Consider the following 21,217-nt stretch of genomic DNA (forward strand, 5'->3'; position numbering starts at 1 on the left):
GAGAACTCCTTCACTGGTAAGAAAGATAGCTGTATCTCATTAGGTGGAAATATGGAGTTGTTTCATTGTTGTATGGAAATTTAAAAGTATACAGAAGGTTGCATATGGAAGTTGAGTCTCCAAAGGGATGGACGTGCCATTATCTGATCCTGGAGCAGCCCTATAAATATTTCTTTTTCTAGCTGGCGCAATGCTCAGCTTTGCCAGTAGAGGGAGCTACTGAGACACTAGAGGAGGAAAGAGTTTCTCCCTTGGGTGCTGCTCTGTGCCTCTCACCAGGCTCCTTCCGCTTGCTTTTCCAGTGCCCACTCCTGAAGCACATTTGGCTTCCCATGTGCCAGGCTCCTGCAGTGTGGGCAGCTTCTTCAGCACCTGGGTCCTATAGCACATGGCAGCCAGCAACACACAGTGGCTAGCAGCTTCCCTTGGCACCCCCTTGGGTGGCCTTGCGCTAACTTTTGAGGCGCATGCAATAGCATCCTGGGCATGATTTCCCCCAGCACCCCAGATGTCTGATTTCCAGCAAGTGCTACCAGCAAGCACAGCACCTCAGTGACTTCTTTGCCACCCAGTGAGCCACGGCAACATCCTTTCTAATGAGGTCTGAATCCTGGCCTTCATTAGGGTCTATCTCAGCCCCAGGGAGTGGCTACTCCTTATATATTCATTTCTTATTCTTCAGGGTTCTCTTCTTTAACTTCTTATTTCCCAGTCCCTCAGCACTCTAACCCCCTGTTATAGTAAATAATTCCTTATATTGAAGTTTCCCTGTTCAAGTCCCTGTGTGGTTTCTGTCTGCTGATTGGACTCTGACTGATACAGTGAGAATGGTAAGGCTGGCAGGAGAAAACATGGGCCTGAGTTTTTACTGTAGTTTTTGTGAGAAGAAACAGCCAGGCAAAGTAAGCAGGCTCGACAGGTTTAGGATTGGCTGCTTTGAATAGAGTAGGCTCTGGGACATAGGGACTGTCTCCAGCTGTCTGATACCGGGCCCTGGAATGATTAGGGCAGAGGAATATTGCTACCTGGTGTGTAAGGGCCACTGGAGTGTAGAGGAGGTGGTTCGGAGTTTGTGCTCAGGTTCGGTTGGTTTGCATGTCAAAAGTGTGTTTGCGGGCAAGTTGTTTGCTATCTCTAGGAATTAGATCCGGGCCCTCCCTGGCTCTGCAAGGTCCCACGATATCAAAACATCATAAAATACAGAAAATGAAAAACACAACTGATACACAGAAATTCAGAGCACGGTGGGAGCGACTTGTCTCTGCTCCACAGTGTCAGGACTTCAGCTGGAACTCTGGCACACTGAGGTTGACGGGACAGCTGGGGGTTGGAATCATTTGAAAGCTGATTTCTCATGTGCCTGGTGCCTGGGCTGGGAAAATCTGAAGGCTAGAACTGCTGACCAGAGTGCTTCAGGGGCTCCTCAATGTGACCTGGAGCATGGTGGTCTCAGAGTAGTCAGACTTCTTTCGTGTTGGCTCAGGGCTACGAGTGTGGACTCGAGTGAACAAGGCAGAAGCCTTTTTTGGCAGAACTTAGAAGATGTACAGTGTTGTTTATGCCATTCTATTAGTTACAATCAACTCACAATTGATGGGGACCTTGGGGTCCAGCCCAGTTCTTGGGGTCCACTACTCCTACTTTAAAGTTCCAGCAGTGAGTGGGCTGAGGAGTTAAAGGGAACAAATCCCCCTTTTCTGGGGCCCCTCCCATAGCAAGATGAGAAATGGAAACAGCATATACAGTCAAGCTTTCCAAGTGCAGGTCTTGAGCCTGTAACAAACACACCCATTCCCATGGCCCTCTTCCCTGGACACCTACCCGCTGAGTATCTCCACAAAATTGGGACCATTTTCTTTGTCACCACTAAGGTGCAGTCCTCTGATGTCATGGCGCCTGGATCAAAGCGAAGTCCCAGATAATTAAAAGCAGTGATTAAAAGCCTGGATTCAAAATCAAATATTTGAATTTCATTCTTCAATAGCTATGTGACATTAGATAAATCACATAACCTCCCTGTGTCTCGGTTTCCTCATTTTAAAGTGGAGGTGGTTTTAATAGCCCCTATCTCACAAGGCTATTGTGAAAAGCAAATGAAATAAGTGTGGAAAGTACCTAGCATGGTGCCAGGCCATGGTGAGTGCTCTGCAAATGTTAGTTAATACTCTTGAGCTACTGCCAATTTTACCCAAGGCTGACTGGCAGAGTGGTGAGACTGACTCAATCCATCCTGGCTCAGGTTGCCTAACCTCATAGGTGAGGCCCCTCCTTCCCTCCAGGAGCGTGGTCTGCCGTGGTCTGCACATCCCCATCACAGGGCCCAGCAGGAGGTAACCTTGAGCACCTCATGGGCAGCTGCTTAATGACATGGTCTCAGGGGCACCTACCTTGGTTGCCCACAGTTAGTTACTTAGTCTTAGGGACCTAGCCTTGCCGGCCAGCGTGCTGGGTGACTTCACATGAAGATAAGCCTCGGGAGGTACCTGTGGCTCCTGGTGTTGTCCTGGCCAGCTTCCCCTGGGGAGCGAGGGCTAAACTTTGCCAGAGTCGAGTGCCTTCACCACTTGCTCAGGCCCATCGCATGGCCCTTGCCTTTACCCAAGGGTGCTTTAGGCCTCAGCAAAGGCCAGGTATTCCTTGGGGGCTGGATTAACAAGCTCAAGAACCATCCAAAGTCCCACCCACCTCTACCCAGAGGGGACCTCACCCACCACCCAAGGGGTCCCTATTCCCACAACCTGGTGGGAGCCACCTCAGAAACAGGCTGGAGGCATGAGCCACTTGGCCTACAGGTGAGAGGCATGTGCTGGCCTGACTCACAGAGCTCCTGCACAGAGCCCCTTGCCCTGTAGCCTCAGGGAACTTCCTGTCTGGGTGCTGTCCCAATGGCATCACAGAGTGAACACTGGGTCGACTCAGGATACCTCAGTTATAAACTTGGCATTCACATCATCAACCAGCTGTGTGACTGGGAACAAGTCACTTACCTTCTCTGGGCCTCAGTTACTACTTCCTAAAATGAGAGGCCTGGAGCAAATGACCTTTAAGGCCTCTTCCAGCTCAGGTACATAATTGTAGGTACATAGTAGGTTCCAGGTACACAGTAGGTATTCAGGAAATGCTTATTTAGTGATTTAACAATAAGATTCAAGGCAAGATTCTGCAGGTTAGCACCCATCTTTCTCACAATGTATTTTGCCTCTGCTGTTAATTGATTTGTGTCAAGTGCCAGCTCAGGGCCTGGCACATAACAGGTGTTAAACCAGTGTGAGTTGAGTCCATATATGCAGAATGTTTACAGTAGCCCAGAGACTGAAGACAGAACAGAACTAACTGAACAGTAAGAGCTGATCATGGCATCTCAGGGTTGGCAAATGTTCCTCCTTGTTACAAGCTGCCTTCTCCTCTGGACATTGGAGCTTAGAGTATCCATCAAGCATCACTGCTTCTTGTTCCCTCAACAACCTAGGCCCTGCTTTTGCTCACACCGTTCCCTCTCCTTAGAACACCTGTGAGGGGCTGGAGTTTACACTGCTTACAAACTAATAAGCTGGCCTGCTATTGTTTTATTGACAGAAGACACGGATTGCTGAGCCAGAGACAAAAGACTTACCACTTCTGACACAACAGGCAGCGTGAGCGTCACAGTTACATCTCTTTCCCTTGTTCCAAGTTTCATGGGGAAACACAGAGGGGCCCGGGTGGATGTTACACATGCAGGGGTTTGCATCATAGATGAGCAGTACCAAACTTGGGAAGCCCACCATTGTCCCCTCTTACCAAAACCACTTTTATAGTGAGCGGCAAGCAGGCCTGTTCTTTGTCCGGGAGATGTTGCTTCATCCCTCAAAGCTGTTGGCTGCAAACACAACACAGAAACGGCCAGGGAAAGAGCAGTCATGGCCTTGCATTCTTGGCATACCCAGTGATAACATCCGGGGGCGCTCAGAATCCACGGTGGACTGCCTCACTCATAATACCCACTCCCCATCTCTGCTTGTCGAAATTCTATCCATCCTCAAATGACACTTCATTCTTGTAGCTTTCCCCAGCCTTCGTATCGCACACATTTTCTTCTTCCCTTTTGTATTTTCCTTATAGTGCTCATCTCTCCCTCTTTTTGGTGTCCACAACTGTCCTTCCCCTACCAGCAAAGTGCAGACACTTTGAGGGCAGTTGTTTCTCTTTCCACAGCCAGATTGTTTGCATCCAGCAGGTGCTTAGACCGTATTTGTTGAGTTGGAGGAATCAGGATCTTTGTGCATGGTTACACTTTTGCAGAGAGTCTGCTGAACCACCCCTTGGAATGTCTTTAGGATTCCAGAGGCTAAAAATATCTCCCCAAAGCCACTGCATTGACTTCCTTGTAAGGAGTAGGACTTGGCTGGTGAGGCTGAAGGTCTATGCCCACCAGGTGGCGCCCTACCCTCAACTTTTCAGATTTTTTTTTTTTTTAAGAAGAGAGGATTCTCTAAATGTTTATTCCGTTAGGTTCCCCACTAACAGCGATCGTTTGTCATCAGTCAAGCACCCAGATTTGGCCCTTAGTTGCCTGTCTTAGCCCCAGCCCTTCTCAAGATTTGCACCCTGTGGGCACTGAGGATGTCCCTCCAGGGGAGTTAAGGGATGCTGAGGGAAAAGCTTTGGAATTGGGGTCAAACGACCTAGGTTTGATTCCCCACACTGACACTTACTGGTAGTGTTTCTTTGGGCAAGTCATGTAACCTTTCTGGGTCCCCATAAGAGCAACTGAGAACACAATATAGGAAAGTATGTAAAAGAACTTTTGAATGTGGACCTGAAGTCAGCCACACCCAGGCTCCTGTTTAAACTGTCACCTATCAGTTCTGTGAACGCGGTCAACTTCCTTAACCTTCCAAGCCCTCCTTTCCCCATCAGCAAATCAGAGCTAGCAGCAGTAATTTTATAGAGCTGTTGTAAGATTTAGGTAGAACAATTAATATAAAGGGCTCATCATAGTGCCTAGTGTACAGTGAGCATTCAATTTATAATGATCACATATATATTATGTATCCTTAGCCCCTAAAACAATGCCCAGCACTTAATAAGTACTTAATATCCATTTGCTGAAAGGATTTCACGGGTGAGAAAACTGAGGCACAAAGAGGTCCCAGCACTAGCGAGTGATGAAGCAGTCTCCTCCAGGGCCTGCACCAGGAGCCTCTACACCATGATGCCTTACATAGATATGAATGTTATAAGTCACCATATGTTTATTTAAAATATGCATTCAGCCCTGGCTGGGTAACAGTTGGTTAGAGCATCATCCCGATATGCCAAGGTTGAGGTTTGATCCCAGGTCAGGGCACATACAGGAAGCAACCAATGAATGCTTAAATAAGTGGAACAACAAATTGATGCCTCTCTTTCTCTCTGAAATCAATCAATAAAACAAAATATGCATTCAGAGCTTGCTCAGTATCGGTAGGTAGGGCTGTGTTGGCAGTGAGAGGCAATAGTTCCCTGAGAAGCCACATACTTTTTCTCCCCCAAGGGGAACCAGGCTGCTGGAATAGGGACCAGCTCTGTCAGGCCAGAGGTCATGGACTCATTCCATGACCAGGAGATGAGAGACTAGTTCTGTAGAATAAGATTAACTGGGGCTCTGATGCATACACAGTCCCCAGGGTAAGAGGCCCTCTCAGGTCCATTGCTGTTTCTGCAGCCACTCAGCCATCCACTCCACTGACATTTACTGAGTCACCTATGTGCCAGGCACAGGCAAAGATGGAAAGGCCGAATAACCAGTGGTTACAATGTAGCCGACTCAGAACTACTGCAGACCATGCTCCAAGTGGGGGCTCAGAAGAGCCAGCAATCAACAGTCTGGGAGGCTGGACCAAAGGGAGGGGCATTTAAACTGGGCATTGAAGGATAAGGGTAAATAGGAGTGTGCCAGCCAGGTGAGGTCTGGGAATGAAGGGCATTCTGAGCTTATTTGGGAAACTTAAGACGTTTGATAGGGTTGACATGCTGGTTGGGATCATGGGCAAAGAAAGGAAGCGGAAACTCAGGAAACGGGAAGTCGGTTGGGGCTAGGTTATGAAATATGCTCGTAGAAGAGATAAAGCCCTGTCCCCCGGTCTGTTGGAAAGCAGTGCAATAAACAACCGGGCCTGTGTTTTAGAAAGATGCCACAGCACGCGAAGGCTGGATCAAAGGAGAGAGAGGAGAGACCAGCTGCAATGACCGGTTTTGTGGTGTCAACCCCTCTAGGCTTCATTTTCCTCCTCAGTAAATGAGGAAACTAATTGTATATATCACCTGGGTTGTTTTGAGGCTCAAATGAGAATACATGTAAAGCATAGTAATAACAACAATGTAAAGCATCAGTAGGTCCCATTACAGGCCATGTTGTCTAGCTGTTCAGCAAAAACACACTTAGGACAGTGACACAAGGAAGGGCATAGAGGAAGCCACAGGAGAGCCCAGGCTGGGCTGCTCTGGCTCGCTGGGAAGTCAGGGACAAGGGGGCCTTTGGAGACAGTTCAGGGGGTTAGCCTGGGATGAGCTGCCGCTGCCCACTGCTCCCGGGGTTGCAAATCTCTTAGAATTTAGGAGATGTGTGTCTGTGGGGGAAGGAGAGGGGGAAAGAAAGGAATGGCAGAGGCATGCTCCTGTCACAGAGAGGGCTGGCTGGGTCCTTTGTGTTGAAGGCATCTTCCCCCCCCCCCAGGTGGGAATCTTAGGGGCGGTCTCAGGGGAGGGTCATAATAGAATATTCATCAGCTTTCCAGGTGTGCTCTTTCCGGGTCATGGTCTCTACTGATTGGTAGGTGCCAGGGCAGGAGGTCATTAGTCAATGCAGCTGGTCCTGAGGCAGCCACTTGTCTGGTTTTGCCGCTTTTTTGGGCCTGGAGCTAAAATACAACTGAGGCCTAGCTGTTATTTTTAGGGAGGAAAAGGTCAGGGTGCGAGATGGGGGGTGGGGTCTAGACTGTGTGACAAGCTATCGCTAGGGAAGGAAAGGTTACCCTGGGGGCGAGGTTCTTGTTTTCCCAGTTTTGCTCCTTGTTAGGCACCCAGGGCTTTTCTCCCTGGTGACCTTTTGTACCTGACCCAGGTCCTTGCTCTGCTCATGTCTGTCTAACTGCCTACAACAAATGGACTTTGTGGTATGTGGGCCAGTGGAGCCTCAGGTGGGTCACGTCCCTTTTCTGACATGGAAAACTAGGAGGGCTGAGACAAAGCCTGAGCCCAGCTTTGGACAGGATAAGTTTGAGGTGGGCACTGGCAGGATACGACTGACCACCAGGTGAGAACAGATGTCAGTTCAAGACCAGCACAGCTCCCCTCCAGCGCCAAGGAAGGGCCGGGAGGCCTCAGTGGCGCTAAACAGGAGAAGGAGAGAGGTCAGGGCCCAGCCAGACACTGGAGGAACGCTCCAGAAAACAGCTTTCCCTCCAAGGCTGGAGGGGAGCCGGTGAGGCAGGGCGGCCCCAGACGTGGCCAACTTCGCCCCAGCTGGATGGAGCAGAAGGCCTGCGGTGGGCTGGGGGTGCGGTGCCTTCCGCCCAGCCCCGAGGAGCAAGGAATCCGAGCTTGGAGTCCGGCGCCAACGGGAAAGGGTGGCCCCAGGGTGGTGAGCGAGGCCAAAAGAGAGAAGGCAGGAAGCCGGGAGGAGCGAGTGGGGGTGGAGAGCCGGGAGGGGTGGAGAGAGAATGCGAGGAGGGCTGAGGGGAGGAGAGAGGGGAGGAAGGGTGGGAGCAGGGGAAAGAGCGCAGAGCTAGGAGGCGGCGGGGAGGCCGCGACTGTCGCCGGGGGCACGTCGGCCGGGCCGCCCCCGCGAGCACGGCTCCGCCATTCCGCTGCTCGGGGCACCGCCGCCGCCGCCGCCGCGCCCGGGGGCCATGCTCCCGCCGCCGCCGCGCCAGCCGCCGCCCCAGGCGCGCACGGCCCGAGGCGCGGTGCGCCTGCAGCGGGCCTTCCTGCGCAGCCCGCTGGGCGCGCTGCGGCTGCTGCAGCTGCTGGCGGGCGCCGCCTTCTGGATCACCATCGCCACCAGCCGGTACCAGGGGCCCGTGCACTTCGCGCTCTTCGTGTCCGTGCTCTTCTGGCTGTTGACCCTGGGGATCTACTTCCTCACGCTGCTGGGCAAGCACGAGCTGGTGCCGGTGCTGGGCTCGCGCTGGCTCCTGGTCAACGTGGCGCACGACCTGCTGGCGGCCGCGCTCTATGGCGCCGCGACAGCCATCATGATCGACCAGACGCAGAAGCACAGCTACTGCAACCTCAAGGATTACCAGATGCCCTGCGCCTACCACGCCTTCCTGGCGGCCGCGGTCTGCGGTGGCCTCTGCCTGGTTCTCTACCTGTTCTCGGCGCTCTACGGCTGCTGCCGCCGCTACCAGGGCGAGCAGGAGGTGGCGTGAGGACGCCCCGCCGCGGGGCGGGGGACCCCGAGGAGACCAGCGCCCCGGCCCTGTCTGCTGCCCCGCGCCCGTGCGCCCTGGCACCCTCCCCCGCTCCGCGTTCCCGCCGCCACCGCGCCCAGGCACCCGGACACCCGACGGCGGCGGCCCCGCCCAGAGCCCGGATCCCTGCGCAGGGTGCGCGGTCTCCAGGACCCGCAAGGCCACCGCCGCATGGCAGACGCGCACTCTCAGTCCCCTGCCGAGGCTAGACCTCGCCGTTCCTCTTCCCCTTGCCGGCCGAGAGCGAGACGTGGACAGGCGCCGCGTAGATCCGGGGGAGGCTCCCAAATTGTTACCAGTCTTCGGGCTGAGCCCCTGCCCCCTCCCTGCCGCCCCGCGGTGGGACGAGCACCCCTTTTCCCTGGCCCCTCTTCCAGCCTTGAGTGCTGTAAAAGGCAGGCACGCAGCCCGCGGGCAGAGCTGGGGACAGGCCTCCACTGGTCCCGGGATGAGCGACGGAGTTTGGTTTTAGTTTGGAGTTTTTCGGGCGTGCTGCACCGCCTTCCCCGGCTTACCCCTCGGTGCTTTGATGTCTTAGGGTGGAGCCCGTCTCCGAAGGCGAGGATGCATGGTCTGGGCCTGTGGGCTGCGGTCTTGCCTCTGCCTGCTGGCCTTTGTCGTCTCCTTTCATGCAGGCCAGACCCAAACGCACACTAGCTTCCCAGGCCTCACCTTCCCAGCCTTACTCTCACAGGCTTTTCTGCTCCGCTCCCACCTCCCAGTATCTTCTTGCATTAGGGATCCCATAAGACTGCCAGGGAATGTCAGGGTGAGCCCCATTCAGTTTTACAGATGAAGCCCTAGAGCTGGCTCGTAAGAAAAGCCAGAATAACGTTAGAACCCTGTCTCCCAACTCCCACTCCAGCGCTGTTTACATTAAGGCAGTGGTGTTCCCTGGGATCCTGGCTCAGGAGTTACCCTCTAAAAGAGGGTTTCCAGGCCAAATGGGTTTGTCAAAGGTGCTATCCCTCCTTCTTGGAAAGTCGCTAGCATATCAAAGGCTCTGAGAAGTCCTGCTGTAAAACAAGACAGAGTAATAACTGTTTACTGTCCCTGGGCCTGGATCAGATTTTGCCAACTAAGGTTCCCCCACATTCCGGGTTCTCATTTCTTCCTAAGGGGCCCAACCCATTGGCTATGGTCTTTTTGAAAATCTGGGGTGCTCCCTCTTTCCCAGGGACTTTCTCTAGTAGAGGGAGGGCCCATTCCCTGAGGGAAAATAGCTGCTCCTGACACGCCAGAGAGAGGCCTGGGAACTGGTGGATTTGAACATTCCTTTACATTCTTCGGGAAATGAAGCCAAAGTTATCCAGATGGTTTCCCAGTCAAAGGAACGACACCTGTAAGAGATCCTGGCATTGACTGTGACAGCGGTCACACTCACCAATGAGAGAAGAAAGCTCTCTGGAGCTGGGGTGAACAGCTGGCCCAGCCTCTGTAAGGTATGACACATCTTGGTTTTCTGGAGGGGTCATAGGCCTTTGAATAAAAATACAGAACTCCACTAAAAGTTAGAGGGTTTTTATTCAGAGAGCAAGTTGGAGGGATGACTAATAACCACATGTCCAAAGAGTTGTGACAATTCAACCTTTTTGCTAAATCCTTCAAAGGTCTGCTCTTTGAAAAAATTCCCCCCTCTCTGGATTGGAAACTAGAGTAGGGGGTGCCAGAATGTGTCTTTGTGAGCATGTTTTTAAGGCTTAGGTGGAGAGGTATTAGATTTCTCTGTTGTAGTTGTGAGGATCTGGGTGGGGGTGGGAGGTACTTACGTGAGTTTTTTTCAGTCACCATAGCATTTATCTAGCCCTCTGTGTGCCTGGCACTGCTCAAAGCACTTAAACGTATTCATTTCGTCCTCTCAACAACCCTGTTGAGGTGGGTTCTATTATTATTTTCTTATTCCATATGAGGAAAGTGAGTCACAGAGAGGTTGAGTAACTTGCCTAGAGGCTCCCAGCTGGCAAAGGGTGGAGCTAGGATTTGAACTCTGGCAGTTTGGCCTCTTCAGGACCAGGCTATACTATACATAGTAGGGGGTCAATACATGTTAGGTACTGTTAACATGGTTATTTAAAAAGTCACTTACATTGTGGTAAAACATACATAACAAAATTAACCATTTTTGAGTATACAGTTCAATGGCACTAAGTAATATCCACATTGTAGTGCAACCATCCATATCTAGAGCATCGTTTGCAAAACTAAACTCTGTACCTGTAAAAACTGTGGTTATCTTTGTTCTCTCTCCTCTGGGAAATCCCAGGCCACTGAGCCCTTGAGTGTCTCAGAGGCTGGCATGCTGCTCCACACTTCAGGCGGGTAACTGGCCCCTCAGCTCCCACCAGTGGTGCCAGCCAGAGCCTGGGGGTGGGCATGGCTGGGACGCTTGGGAGTGCCTCGGAAACCCAGTGACTTTGGTTCTTCTGTTGCAGGATTCCGTGTTGCAGGGGCCATGGAGATTCCCAGGGCCTGCTTCCCTGGAAGGGCAATACCATTCTGGCCTGGGTTTCGCAGCCAGGAGAAGGAAGGACCTCTGGCCAGCAGCTTCCCATCAACATCATCCAATGCAAGAGCCAAGATATGTGAAGATTCGTTTTGCCTCAACATAAGAAAATCCTGATTCTCTTTGTGCTGTGACTTGGGCACAAGATTCCAAACACCTGGAACTGAGTCGTGTGCCTGTGTACCCTAAACAACGGGTTTTGGCTCCAGCTTGTGTTCCTTTTCTCTTTTCTTAGACCACCATCTAAGCTGCGTCTCAGCTCAGATCCAGGCCCCCGAGGATGTCTTCTTAGTGCCCCCAGCCCATGGTGCTCTGTCTGTGGTCAAGTGATTTTACTCAGGAGCAGATTTCTCCTTGGCCTTCATGGTACCTTATGCATCCAGATGTGCCTAGAACATTCCAGTGCTCACGGACTCTTCTAGATGTGCCTTCTGCTTGGCCTCCAGCTGCTTCTCCAGATGTGAGAAGGATGTGTAAGATGGCCCCACACCCATCCCCTCCTCGCCCTTGAGGCCCTGTGCCTTACTAATGGCCACCTGACCTGGCCCAGGACGTTAGAATACTGGAGGCAGTCTCCTTGGCCTCTCTCTCGACTCCAGCACTCAATCTAGTCCAAGACCACTGTGGGCTGCTCCCCAGCCCACAGGCTAGGACCACTTCAGACCCAGGAGAGGATTTTTCCAGCGTTCTACAAAGGCCAAAAAAGGGTGGGAGTGGGAGGGGGGAGGGCCGGTACGGAGAGGGGACCGACGTGCCTCATTTAAGAGTTCAGTGGTGATTACTAATACGCTTTTCTGAATACAGTGTGGTTTGTCTGATCTTGTGTGTGTGTCTTCTCTCCTGGCCCCCTGCAGTCACCCTCTGTGCCAGGTCCCCCTGCCTCCCTCCATCTTCTCATTACGCCACACTGCCCTGTTGTCTGCCTTCCCAGCTTCCCCTCTCCTTCTGGAAGGGAAATAAAAATGAGTTCACAGATTTCCAGTGCATTTGGGGCAGGACACAGGAACCAGAGGGGGGGAAAACACTGTGTCTGTCCCTGACTGAGGCCAGAGGGAATTCGGGACTCATTTCCCAGCTCTCAAAGGGCCTGATTGGGAAGCTCCGTTGCCTGATGGGCAGATGCATGGTCTTGGAGCCAGAAGGGTCCTGTTGTTCAATTCCATCATTTTACAGAAGGGGAGGTGAACCCCAGGGTGGGGTGGCAACTTGCCTAATGTCACAGAATTGAGTAGGGGCAGAATGGGGTACCTTGGAGCCCAGGCTCTGGTTCTTTTGTGTAGAGCACTGTGCCTGCTCTGGTGTTGGCTCCTGGACACGCCTTACCCCCCCCCCGCATTTAGCCACAGCTTGCTGACTAAGGTGCCCTGGAAAGGGAGGGAGGGCAGTTAACAGGCTTCCTTGCTGGCTCTTCCCTCTTGTGCCCCTGGGCCTGAAGTCTGCAGCCAGGACACAGGATTCTACTGACAGGCCTCAAAACCCATGGAATAGCTCTAGGCAGGGATTTGATGTTGTGTGTGTTCCACATCCACTCTTTGAAAGCACCATCCCCGACATACAAAACACACACACACCCTCCTCTTGGTTTGGATTTCCAGGGTGGAGGAAAATGCCACCAGCTTCCAAGGACCCTCCCTTACTCCATTTTTCTCTGTGTCTGTACATGAAGTTCACTCAAATGAAAAGTGGCCTCCCTTTCTGCAACGGCTGGCAAGCCCCATGCTCTATTTTATCTCAGTGAAATATTTTGCAATTGAAAATGTGCTTCTACTTGCATTACCTTATATAATCTTGTCAACAGGCTTAGAGGTTGGCATTGACGTTCCCATTCAATAGGGAAAGTGGAGCCCAGAGAGAAGGGCCTTATCCATGGTCACACAGGCAGTGGCAGGACTGGGACTGGAAGGTAGATGTTCTCACTACCCTTGGATGCTGGTTGCTAAGCCCTCGTGGTCCTCTGGCAGGCTCTGAAGTTTAGGTGGAGTTTGGTTTTCCCACCTGGAGAGCAGATAATTCAGGAATGGACTAATCTGACATTTCCTGTTTAATGCTGGGGGCATGTTGAAATAAGATACTGCTCCTCAGGAATATCACTGAGCCCATTTGAGTCTGAGGAATCCAAGGGATTTGCACATTTATGTCTATTACTTTTCCTGCTTTTCTAGGGATGAGGGTGGGATGGTTGGTGGTGAGAAAGGAGAGCTAAAACACTAATATTTTCAGGGATATAAGGAAAGAGCAGGGATATGAGAGAAAGGCCAGGTTAGCACTATGTTTTTATCATTTTGTTTGTTATAGTAGTTATGTCTAAATACCAGTATATATCCATTAAAATATAATAGCAATATATACCCATTAAAAAATTAAACTGTTCAGAAGTATGCAAAGTAAAAAGACAAGACACTCAATCATCCTAATCTCATGCCCTAGAGATAAACCATTGTTAACGATTAACTCTCCTACCTTAATTTTTGTAACTAATCAAACATACAGGGATGTGCACACATACACTTGTGTATGTATATTCAGGCTGCTCTTTATTAAGAATAATAATATAGTTCTAACCCTTTATGTTTGATAAATATAATAAAATACTTTATCCTTTCTAAATGTCCATATGAATAGTCAGGGACTATAAGAATTTTGTGGCCTTTCTGGAACATTCAAATTTTCTCACATTAGTTAACTTTGCTACTTCCTTGGCTCTGCTTCCTATAGAAATCATAGTAAAACCCTTAAAACAGGGGTCCTTTTGGGGGGGGTTAATCCTCACAGGAGGATATTTTTTTTCATTGCTTTTTCAGAGAGAGAGTGGAAGGGAGGCGGGGAGAGAGACAGAAACATCCTGTGAGAGAGACACATGGATTAGTTGCCTCCTGCACATACCCCAGCCGGAGCGGGGAGAACCTGCAACTCAGCTATGTGCCCTTGACTAGGAATCGAACCTGGGACCCTTCAGTCCACGGGCCGACAATCTACCCACTGAGCCAAACCGGCCAGGGCAAAACGGGGGTCCTTTTATACCGATGAGGCAATAGTGGCTTAGGAAGTGAAGTGGCTTGCCCAGGCCTGTGCTCGATCTATCCTCACACAGCCAAGGGTAGTGAGGAAGGGAGGGAACACTGGGCTGCTGTGGCCATGTCACAGCCAGTCTAGAGGAGAGAAACAAGAGAGACTAGGGTTAGTGGGGGCAGCTGGAAAGAGGGAAGGAGAGTCTGAGACTCTCTGGGCCCTGTGGGGCGAAGGAAAGGTATGCTGGGGACGTGGCCAGAATCCAAGGAGAGCACCTGGGCACAGCCAGCAGGAGGGTGTGAACCACCACACCAACCTTGTCAGCCTGTGGAAATTATAGTCTGGCTCCTAATCTGAAAGCCCCTTTGTGCTCCCTGTTGCATGATCCTTCCTTTGAACTGGGTGGCTATTTGGGATCTTACAGGCACCAAGTGTGTGAAGTTCCTTCCCCAGCGCTGAAGTGAAGGGGGGCAAGCTTCCAGAGGCTGTCCCTCTGGCTTCATACCTGTCTTCCCCTGGTGGGATGCTGGTTCCCTTAACTTCAGGAGTCCTGAAGGGGGCGCTCTGACGCCCTGGTCATAAAGCACTTCTGAGTCAAGGTTGGGAAGAAGGGAGAAAGGGAACTAACTTCATGAAGTGCCTGCACTCAGCCAAGAACATGATGAATACCTTATGTAACATCTCTGATCATCCACACAAGCCCCTGAAATGTGAAATACCCCCATTTAACAGACGTGGAGACCCCGGGGCCCTTGACTACGTGACAGAAACAAGATTCAAACTCAGGTCTGTGTAACCACCCATGCTGTTTCCGAGGGGTTCCCAGCACACAAACTGTTTCTTCAAAAGACCATCCAAAGTCTCCACCGAGACCTACGCTGGGCTTTGTGATAGTTATGTATCTTGAGCGAGCTAAGGCAGGAAGGGAAGACTGCAGAGACAGTTATTACAAATCTGAATTACGTCAGCTTCTTTCTTCCCAGTTTACAATGAAATTGGATAGTTACCTTTATGCTTAATCAACTCACTGTGCTGAGGTCACTCTCCTAGTCCCTGGAGACAGTCCCCCTTCTGTCTGCCAGATGTTAGAAGGAACGTGCAATCTACCCCTCCAGCCAACACTCCTCCTTCTCAAGACCAGTGCCAGAGGTATGGCCACCTGACCTGGTCCCAAACTTTTGGATACTTAACCTCTCTGTCTGTTGCAATCCTGTCCTGTACTCTGCTGTCTCCTTCTGCGTCCCCCAGTCTCTAATTGTTAAGTGAGTTCGCCCTGTGATGTCAGAGGTGAGCCTAATCTCTTACTAATTGTCTGGTCTTAGGCAATTTACTGAAGCTCTTCGTGTCTCAGCGTCACCACCTACTAAATGGGAGTAATACTGTACCTACCTCGCTGGGCGGCTGAAAGGGCTTGGTGAGGTCATGCACGCAGAGCAGAGAGCCTGGCAGGCAGGGCAGCTCAGCTCTCAGCAGCACAGCGCTGTTGGGAGGACTGCATAAGATAATGTTAGTAAGTTGCCGAGCCTGAGCCACACAAGTGCTCAGACTTGTTCATTTGCTCTCCCCTGGCTCTCTCCCCACCTGGGGAATGACAGCCTCACCATGGACTGATCCCTCGACTGTTCTTTCTTGTATCTGGATTTGAGCTTTCTTGAAAAGACGGCACAGAACTGTTAAAAATTATTGTCACCTACCTGAAGGTTGAACCTTCTCTACAGAATCCAAGGTCCTTCGTTACCCTCTTTCTGTTCCCTTTTGCAGGCCCCGGATTATGCCTCTGTGCTCCAGGCAGTTCTGCCTCTTTTCAGCCTGGGAGGCTTCCCTGTTCTCATCTTGTTCCCTGGGGTTCCAGTCCATCCGGAGAGATGAACTGACCGCAAGCTCTCAGGTCAGTAGTGGACGTTCACAGGTGCCCCTCATGGCATGTTTGCAGGAGCTTCCATGATTGCATTCAAATAAAAAGTTGCCCAGGCACAGGGGCAGTTACGGGGCAGCTGCGTGCTTGGCTTCCCCAGTTGTTGCGGATTTTGGGTATTTCGCATGTCTTTCCTCACTTCCCTGGTAAGCCGTGTTACAGGTCGCCTTCTCCTCCCATCTGTCCCTAGGAACTAGTGCGTTTGTTTTTTTTCTTTTAAGTTAAATTGACAAATGACCTCAGTGATCTTAAGTGCAGGGTATCAGAAGACCAAGGTGATGGGGTCTTTTTGGAGTGACTGTGATAGCGATGAGAATAATGACTGAGTTATTGTTGGTGACAGCATTAATAGTCATAAAGATTACACAATGTCCCTACTTCTTGTATTCACGGTTTGCAAGATATTTTCACATTCATTATTTCATGTCATCCTCATATGAACAGATAAACAGCGTCGATAATAACTGCATTTTATAGATGAGTTTCAGAAAGATGAAGTGGTTGCCTAGATAGTCCCTTTTTTAAAAAAAACCACACCAGTTATTACGATACAGTTGATGTATGTTAAACTGCACATAGTTTAAATGTACACTTTATGAGTTTTGACATATGTATACACTTGTGAAACCATCACCATAATTAGGACAGTGAACATGTCTGTAATGCCCCAAAGCTTCCCTGTGTCCTTTTGTAATTTCTCTCTTTTTCCCTTCTCATTTTCCCACCCAGGCAACCACTGATCTGCTTCCTGTGGCTATAGATTAGTTTATATAAGTGGAAAGTGCATTATGTGCTTTTTATCCTTAGGGAGGGGATGGTGTCTGACTTCCTTTTACTCAATTATTTTGAGATCCATCCATGATATTGTGGTAACAACAGTTCATTCATTTTTATCACTGAGTATTATTCCATTGAATGGATATACCATAATTTATTTATCCATTCGTCATTGATGGACATTTGTGTTGTTTCAAGTTTTTTGTTTTTTGCAAATAAAGCTGCTATAAACATTCTGTACAAGTCTTTGTGTGGACATACGCTTTCATTTCTCTTGGGTAAATACCTAGCAGTGGAATGGCTCGATTGTATGGTAGATGTGTTCTTTTAAAATTGACTATATTCCAGATGAAATTTCTTTGTGTGTGTGTGCTCTTATCTGGCATTTGTATCAGGGATGGTAATTCTGGACTCATAGGACTAATTGGGAAGTTTTCTATCTTGTTCTATTCTTTGGAATAGATTAACTATATAATTTTATGGATGGGTTTGATAATATTTGTTCACAAAATAATCTGGGACTGATGTTTCTTAGGAAGTTTTTGTTAATTCTTTCCATTTCTTTAATGGTAAGTGGTCTATTCAAGGATTTTTTTGGTGGGTTATCTACTGTCCTTCCATTGGTGGCATATTTATTCAAGTTTTTTCTCCCATTAATTTTCCCATATAGCTCTCCAATTTAGAATTAGAATACTTTTTGGAAAGAATTCCAGAATTCATCTCTATATTTGTATGAAAGGCATATAATAGTCATTATTGGGATGAATGAATGTCGATGTTTAGCAACTGTAACAGATACACCCCAACATTTCAGTAGCTTAGTTTAAGAAAAATCTATTTGTTGTTTGCATACAAATCTACTTCTTTCTCACATAACTGTCCATTGTGGATATTCCAGGTTAGTGGAAAGCTTTCAATTATGTGATGTCTCAGGGACTCAGGCTCCTTCCACTTTGTAGCCCAGCCATCTCCTCTGCATTGAGCTGCCATTTGGAAGAAGGGAAGGAGTAGATTTCTAACTTTTAATGCCTTGTTCTAGAAGTGACATCACTTCCACTCATTTCTTTTGGGAAGTCGCATGATCTGATCAATATGCAAGGGGGCTGGGATCTGCTGCCCAACTACAACTTTATGCTATGAAGGAGAAACAGGACTTTTTGGTGGACAGTTAACTCTCTTTCACAGGAAGCCACAAGGTTTTAATGCTGAGGTTTTCATTGCCTTGCTTTGCTAGACTTTTTTTGTGCCCGTGTTTGATGAATGGTTGTTTTCATGGCTGCCAAGAGCTGTTGAGTAAGAATGTAACTGCAGGCATTCATTTCCTTGCTGTGTTTGTCAGGCAACTCAGTGTTTCACAGCTGGAAAACTCATTATTCATGAGTACTTCTTTCCCAGGTACAAGAACATAGAGATGTATTTACTGAACACTTTTCAGAGCAAAGGCAGTGACCTATTAATCCCCAAACATATTCAAACATTAAGTTTAAACACTAGAGAAAATCCAAATATTAAATAGAATCTAAAAACACATACCAGTCAAATACTTTTCATTAATCATAAATTTTAAAAATTGAACATAATTCATGTAACATAAAACTTTATGCAACCTAACAAAAATTCTCAGTTGAAAAGTGCACAGTTCAACAGTTTTAGTATATTCACAAAGTCCTGCGACTATCACGACTGTACAATCCCAGAACATTTCCATCAACCCACAAAAAGCCCCTGTGCCCGTTAGCAGTCGCTCTGAATTCTTTCTTCCTGCCAGTCCCTGGCAACTACTAATCTACTTTCTGTCTCTATGGATTTGTCTATTCTGGACATTTCATATAAATGGGGTCACACAATATATGGCCTTTTGTGTCTGGTTTCTTTCACATGTAATAATGTTTTCAAAGTTCCTCCATGTTGTGGCTTCATTCTTTTTATGGTGAATGATAACCCCCTGAATAGATATATCACACTTTGTTTATCCACCATTATTTTATTAAAAAAATTAACTGTGGCAAAATTTACCATCTTGACCCATTTTTAAGCACACAGTTTAGGGGTATTGTGTTTATATTGTGCAACCATTACCATGGTCCGCTTCCAGAACTCTCCTCTTGCAAAACTGAAACTCTGTGCCCATTAAACACTAACTCCCCCTCCTCCTCCCTCTAGCCCCTGGCAACTACTATTTAGCTTTCTGTCTCTATGAACGTGACTAGTTTAAGTACCTCATAAAAGTGAAGTCATATAATATTTGTCTTTTTGTGACTGGCTTATTTCACTTACCACTAATGCCCTCAAGTTTCATTCATGTTGTAGCACGAGTCAGAATTTCCTTACTTTTTAAGGCTGAATGAGAGTCCATTGTATGTACGCACACACCACGTTTTTGTTTATTTACTCCTTCCTAATGGACACTGGGGCTGCTTCCTCCTTTTGGCTATTCTGAACAATGTTGCCATGAACACGGCTGTACAAATATTTCTTCGAGACCTTGCTTTCAGTTCTTTTCAGTATAACCCAGAAGTGGCATGGCAAGATCATATGGTAATGCTGATTTTTAATTAATGTTTAATTTTTTGAGGAACTGCCATAGTTTCCATAGGGGCTGCATCATTTACATTCCCACCAACAGTGCACAAGGGTTTCAATTTCTCCCCATCCTCACCACCACTTGTTATTTTACGCTTTATTCATTTATTTTAAAGCAAGCAAGCATTCATTGAGTATCCACTATGCCAAGAAACTGGGAGAAACTTGGCAGAAACTGGGGCTGCCAAGATGTTAGGTCTGTCTCCCTGCTCTCAGGAACTTAGAGCACAATGGGGGAAACAACTACATTCAAGAGACAGGTTAAAATGCAAGGTGATAGGTGCTTAATAGAGATGGAACATAGTTCTATGTAAACACAGAGGAGGAAATGAGGAATTATTTGGGGTAGGCTTCACAAAGGCCCTGACATTCAAGCTGGGTGTTAAAAGGTGAGTGTAGGAGGTCAGGTGGAGGGAAGGGTATTCTAAGCTGACAGCACTTAGTAGCCAGCATCCAAGATGGCCTGCAGGATCGCCCCATTATTCTTACCTCCTGGTAGTCATGCTCTTCTAATTAATCCTCCCATTATGCATTGGGACATCGAATGGTTCTGAGTCATGAAACCAATGGGATATTGGGAAAGTGTGACTTCTGAAGCTATATCAGAGACGACCTTGTGGCTGGCTGCCTGCCTTGCACCCTCTTGGATCTCTCACTTTGGGGGAAGTCAACCGCCATGTCATGAGGACACTCAAGATGCCTTCTGGAGTCCTAAGTGAAGGGGAACTGAAACCCCTTGCCAGCCGGTCAGCATGAGAGTACCAGCGTCGACTTGTCTGCCATGTGAGGAAGCCAATGGAAGCCAGTCCTCCTGCTCTATCAAGACTTCAGATGACAGACCGCAGCCCTGGACAACATCTGAATGCAACTGCTTAAAAGTCCCTGAGCCAAAACTGCCCACCAAATTGCTTGTGATTTCCTGACCAAAACCACCCAAAAGCAGCCAAAACCCATGTGAGATAATATCTATTTATTATTGTTTTAAGCCACTAAGTTTTGAAATATTTTTTTTACACAGTAAGCGATAACTTATATAGCTAGAAGCATGAAAAGATCTGGCATACAGGCATACCTCAGAGATATTTCAGGTTCAGTTCCAGACCACCACAACAAAGCTGGTCGTAATCTTTTTGCTGGTGGAGGGTCTTGCTTTCAATTCGTTAAAAAAAAAAAAAAAAAAAAAAAGCAACATCTGTGAAGCACAATAAAAGCAAAGTGCAATGGTAGGCCTGTATTGTGAAATGGTGGCAGGAGAGGCTACAGCCAGGAACTCAAGTTTAGAGATGCTTCTGAAATCCAAGGACTGTTTAAGAGTAGGAGAGGGAGCCATCTGGTGGAGGAAGGTGTGCTTAGACATTCCCATCTCTCCCCATTCCTATTTTTCTAGGTTGTTCTATCCAGCATTTCCTTCTGGAATTTCTCCAAGGGCCATGGTGAGGTTTATGAGTCAATTATGTGGGCTGTACACATGGTTACTTATAGATGCAAAGACTAATCTCTGAAAAATGTCAATTTAAGGTATTAATTATCCTCTTTTACTATTTTATTTTCTCCATTAGTTTCTTCCACCTATCTGCTATCCATGGGAAAACATCAGGGGCACCAGGATTTGAGGCAAAGAATGAAGACTCAGAATGCTGGAGAAAGGAAAGAAGGAACTAAGAGAACTTGATTATGCAACATCAGGGTCAGACCTTAGAAGGCTGTGTACAGCTGGCCAATCTCTTAATTACCAGAAGCTTTTGTTCGTTGAAGTCAAGTTGGCCATGACTGTTGTTCCTTTCTGGTCTTTAGAGGCTTCTTATATCTTCCAATGATCCCCCTAAATTATGTCTAAGAGTTCTTGAATAATATCCCTCAATTCTATAGTTGCCAAAATGGAGAACCAATAATACCACTAGCCACAGCCAGCCTGAGGTCAGTGACCCAGGCAGACCCAAGGAGGAGAAACTGAAATTTATCTTTGGAGTAAATTACTGATAATGAGATTTCAGG

The 21,217-nt window shown here is 48.3% G+C and overlaps 1 protein-coding gene across 1 annotated transcript; it reads left to right on the forward strand.

Moving 5' to 3' along the window:
• Window positions 1-7,729: 7,729 nt before the first annotated feature.
• Window positions 7,730-11,755, forward strand: MARVELD1 (MARVEL domain containing 1). Its single transcript, XM_081158398.1, has 2 exons — window positions 7,730-9,877; window positions 10,868-11,755. Exon 1 carries the CDS (start codon window positions 7,872-7,874, stop codon window positions 8,391-8,393), a length of 522 nt encoding a protein of 173 aa, XP_081014524.1. The 5' UTR covers window positions 7,730-7,871; the 3' UTR covers window positions 8,394-9,877; window positions 10,868-11,755.
• The last annotated feature ends 9,462 nt before the right edge of the window (window positions 11,756-21,217 follow it).

The sequence above is a fragment of the Miniopterus schreibersii genome, assembly GCF_964146895.1.
Source record: "Miniopterus schreibersii genome assembly, chromosome: 14".
NCBI classification, from domain to species: Eukaryota; Metazoa; Chordata; class Mammalia; order Chiroptera; family Miniopteridae; genus Miniopterus; species Miniopterus schreibersii.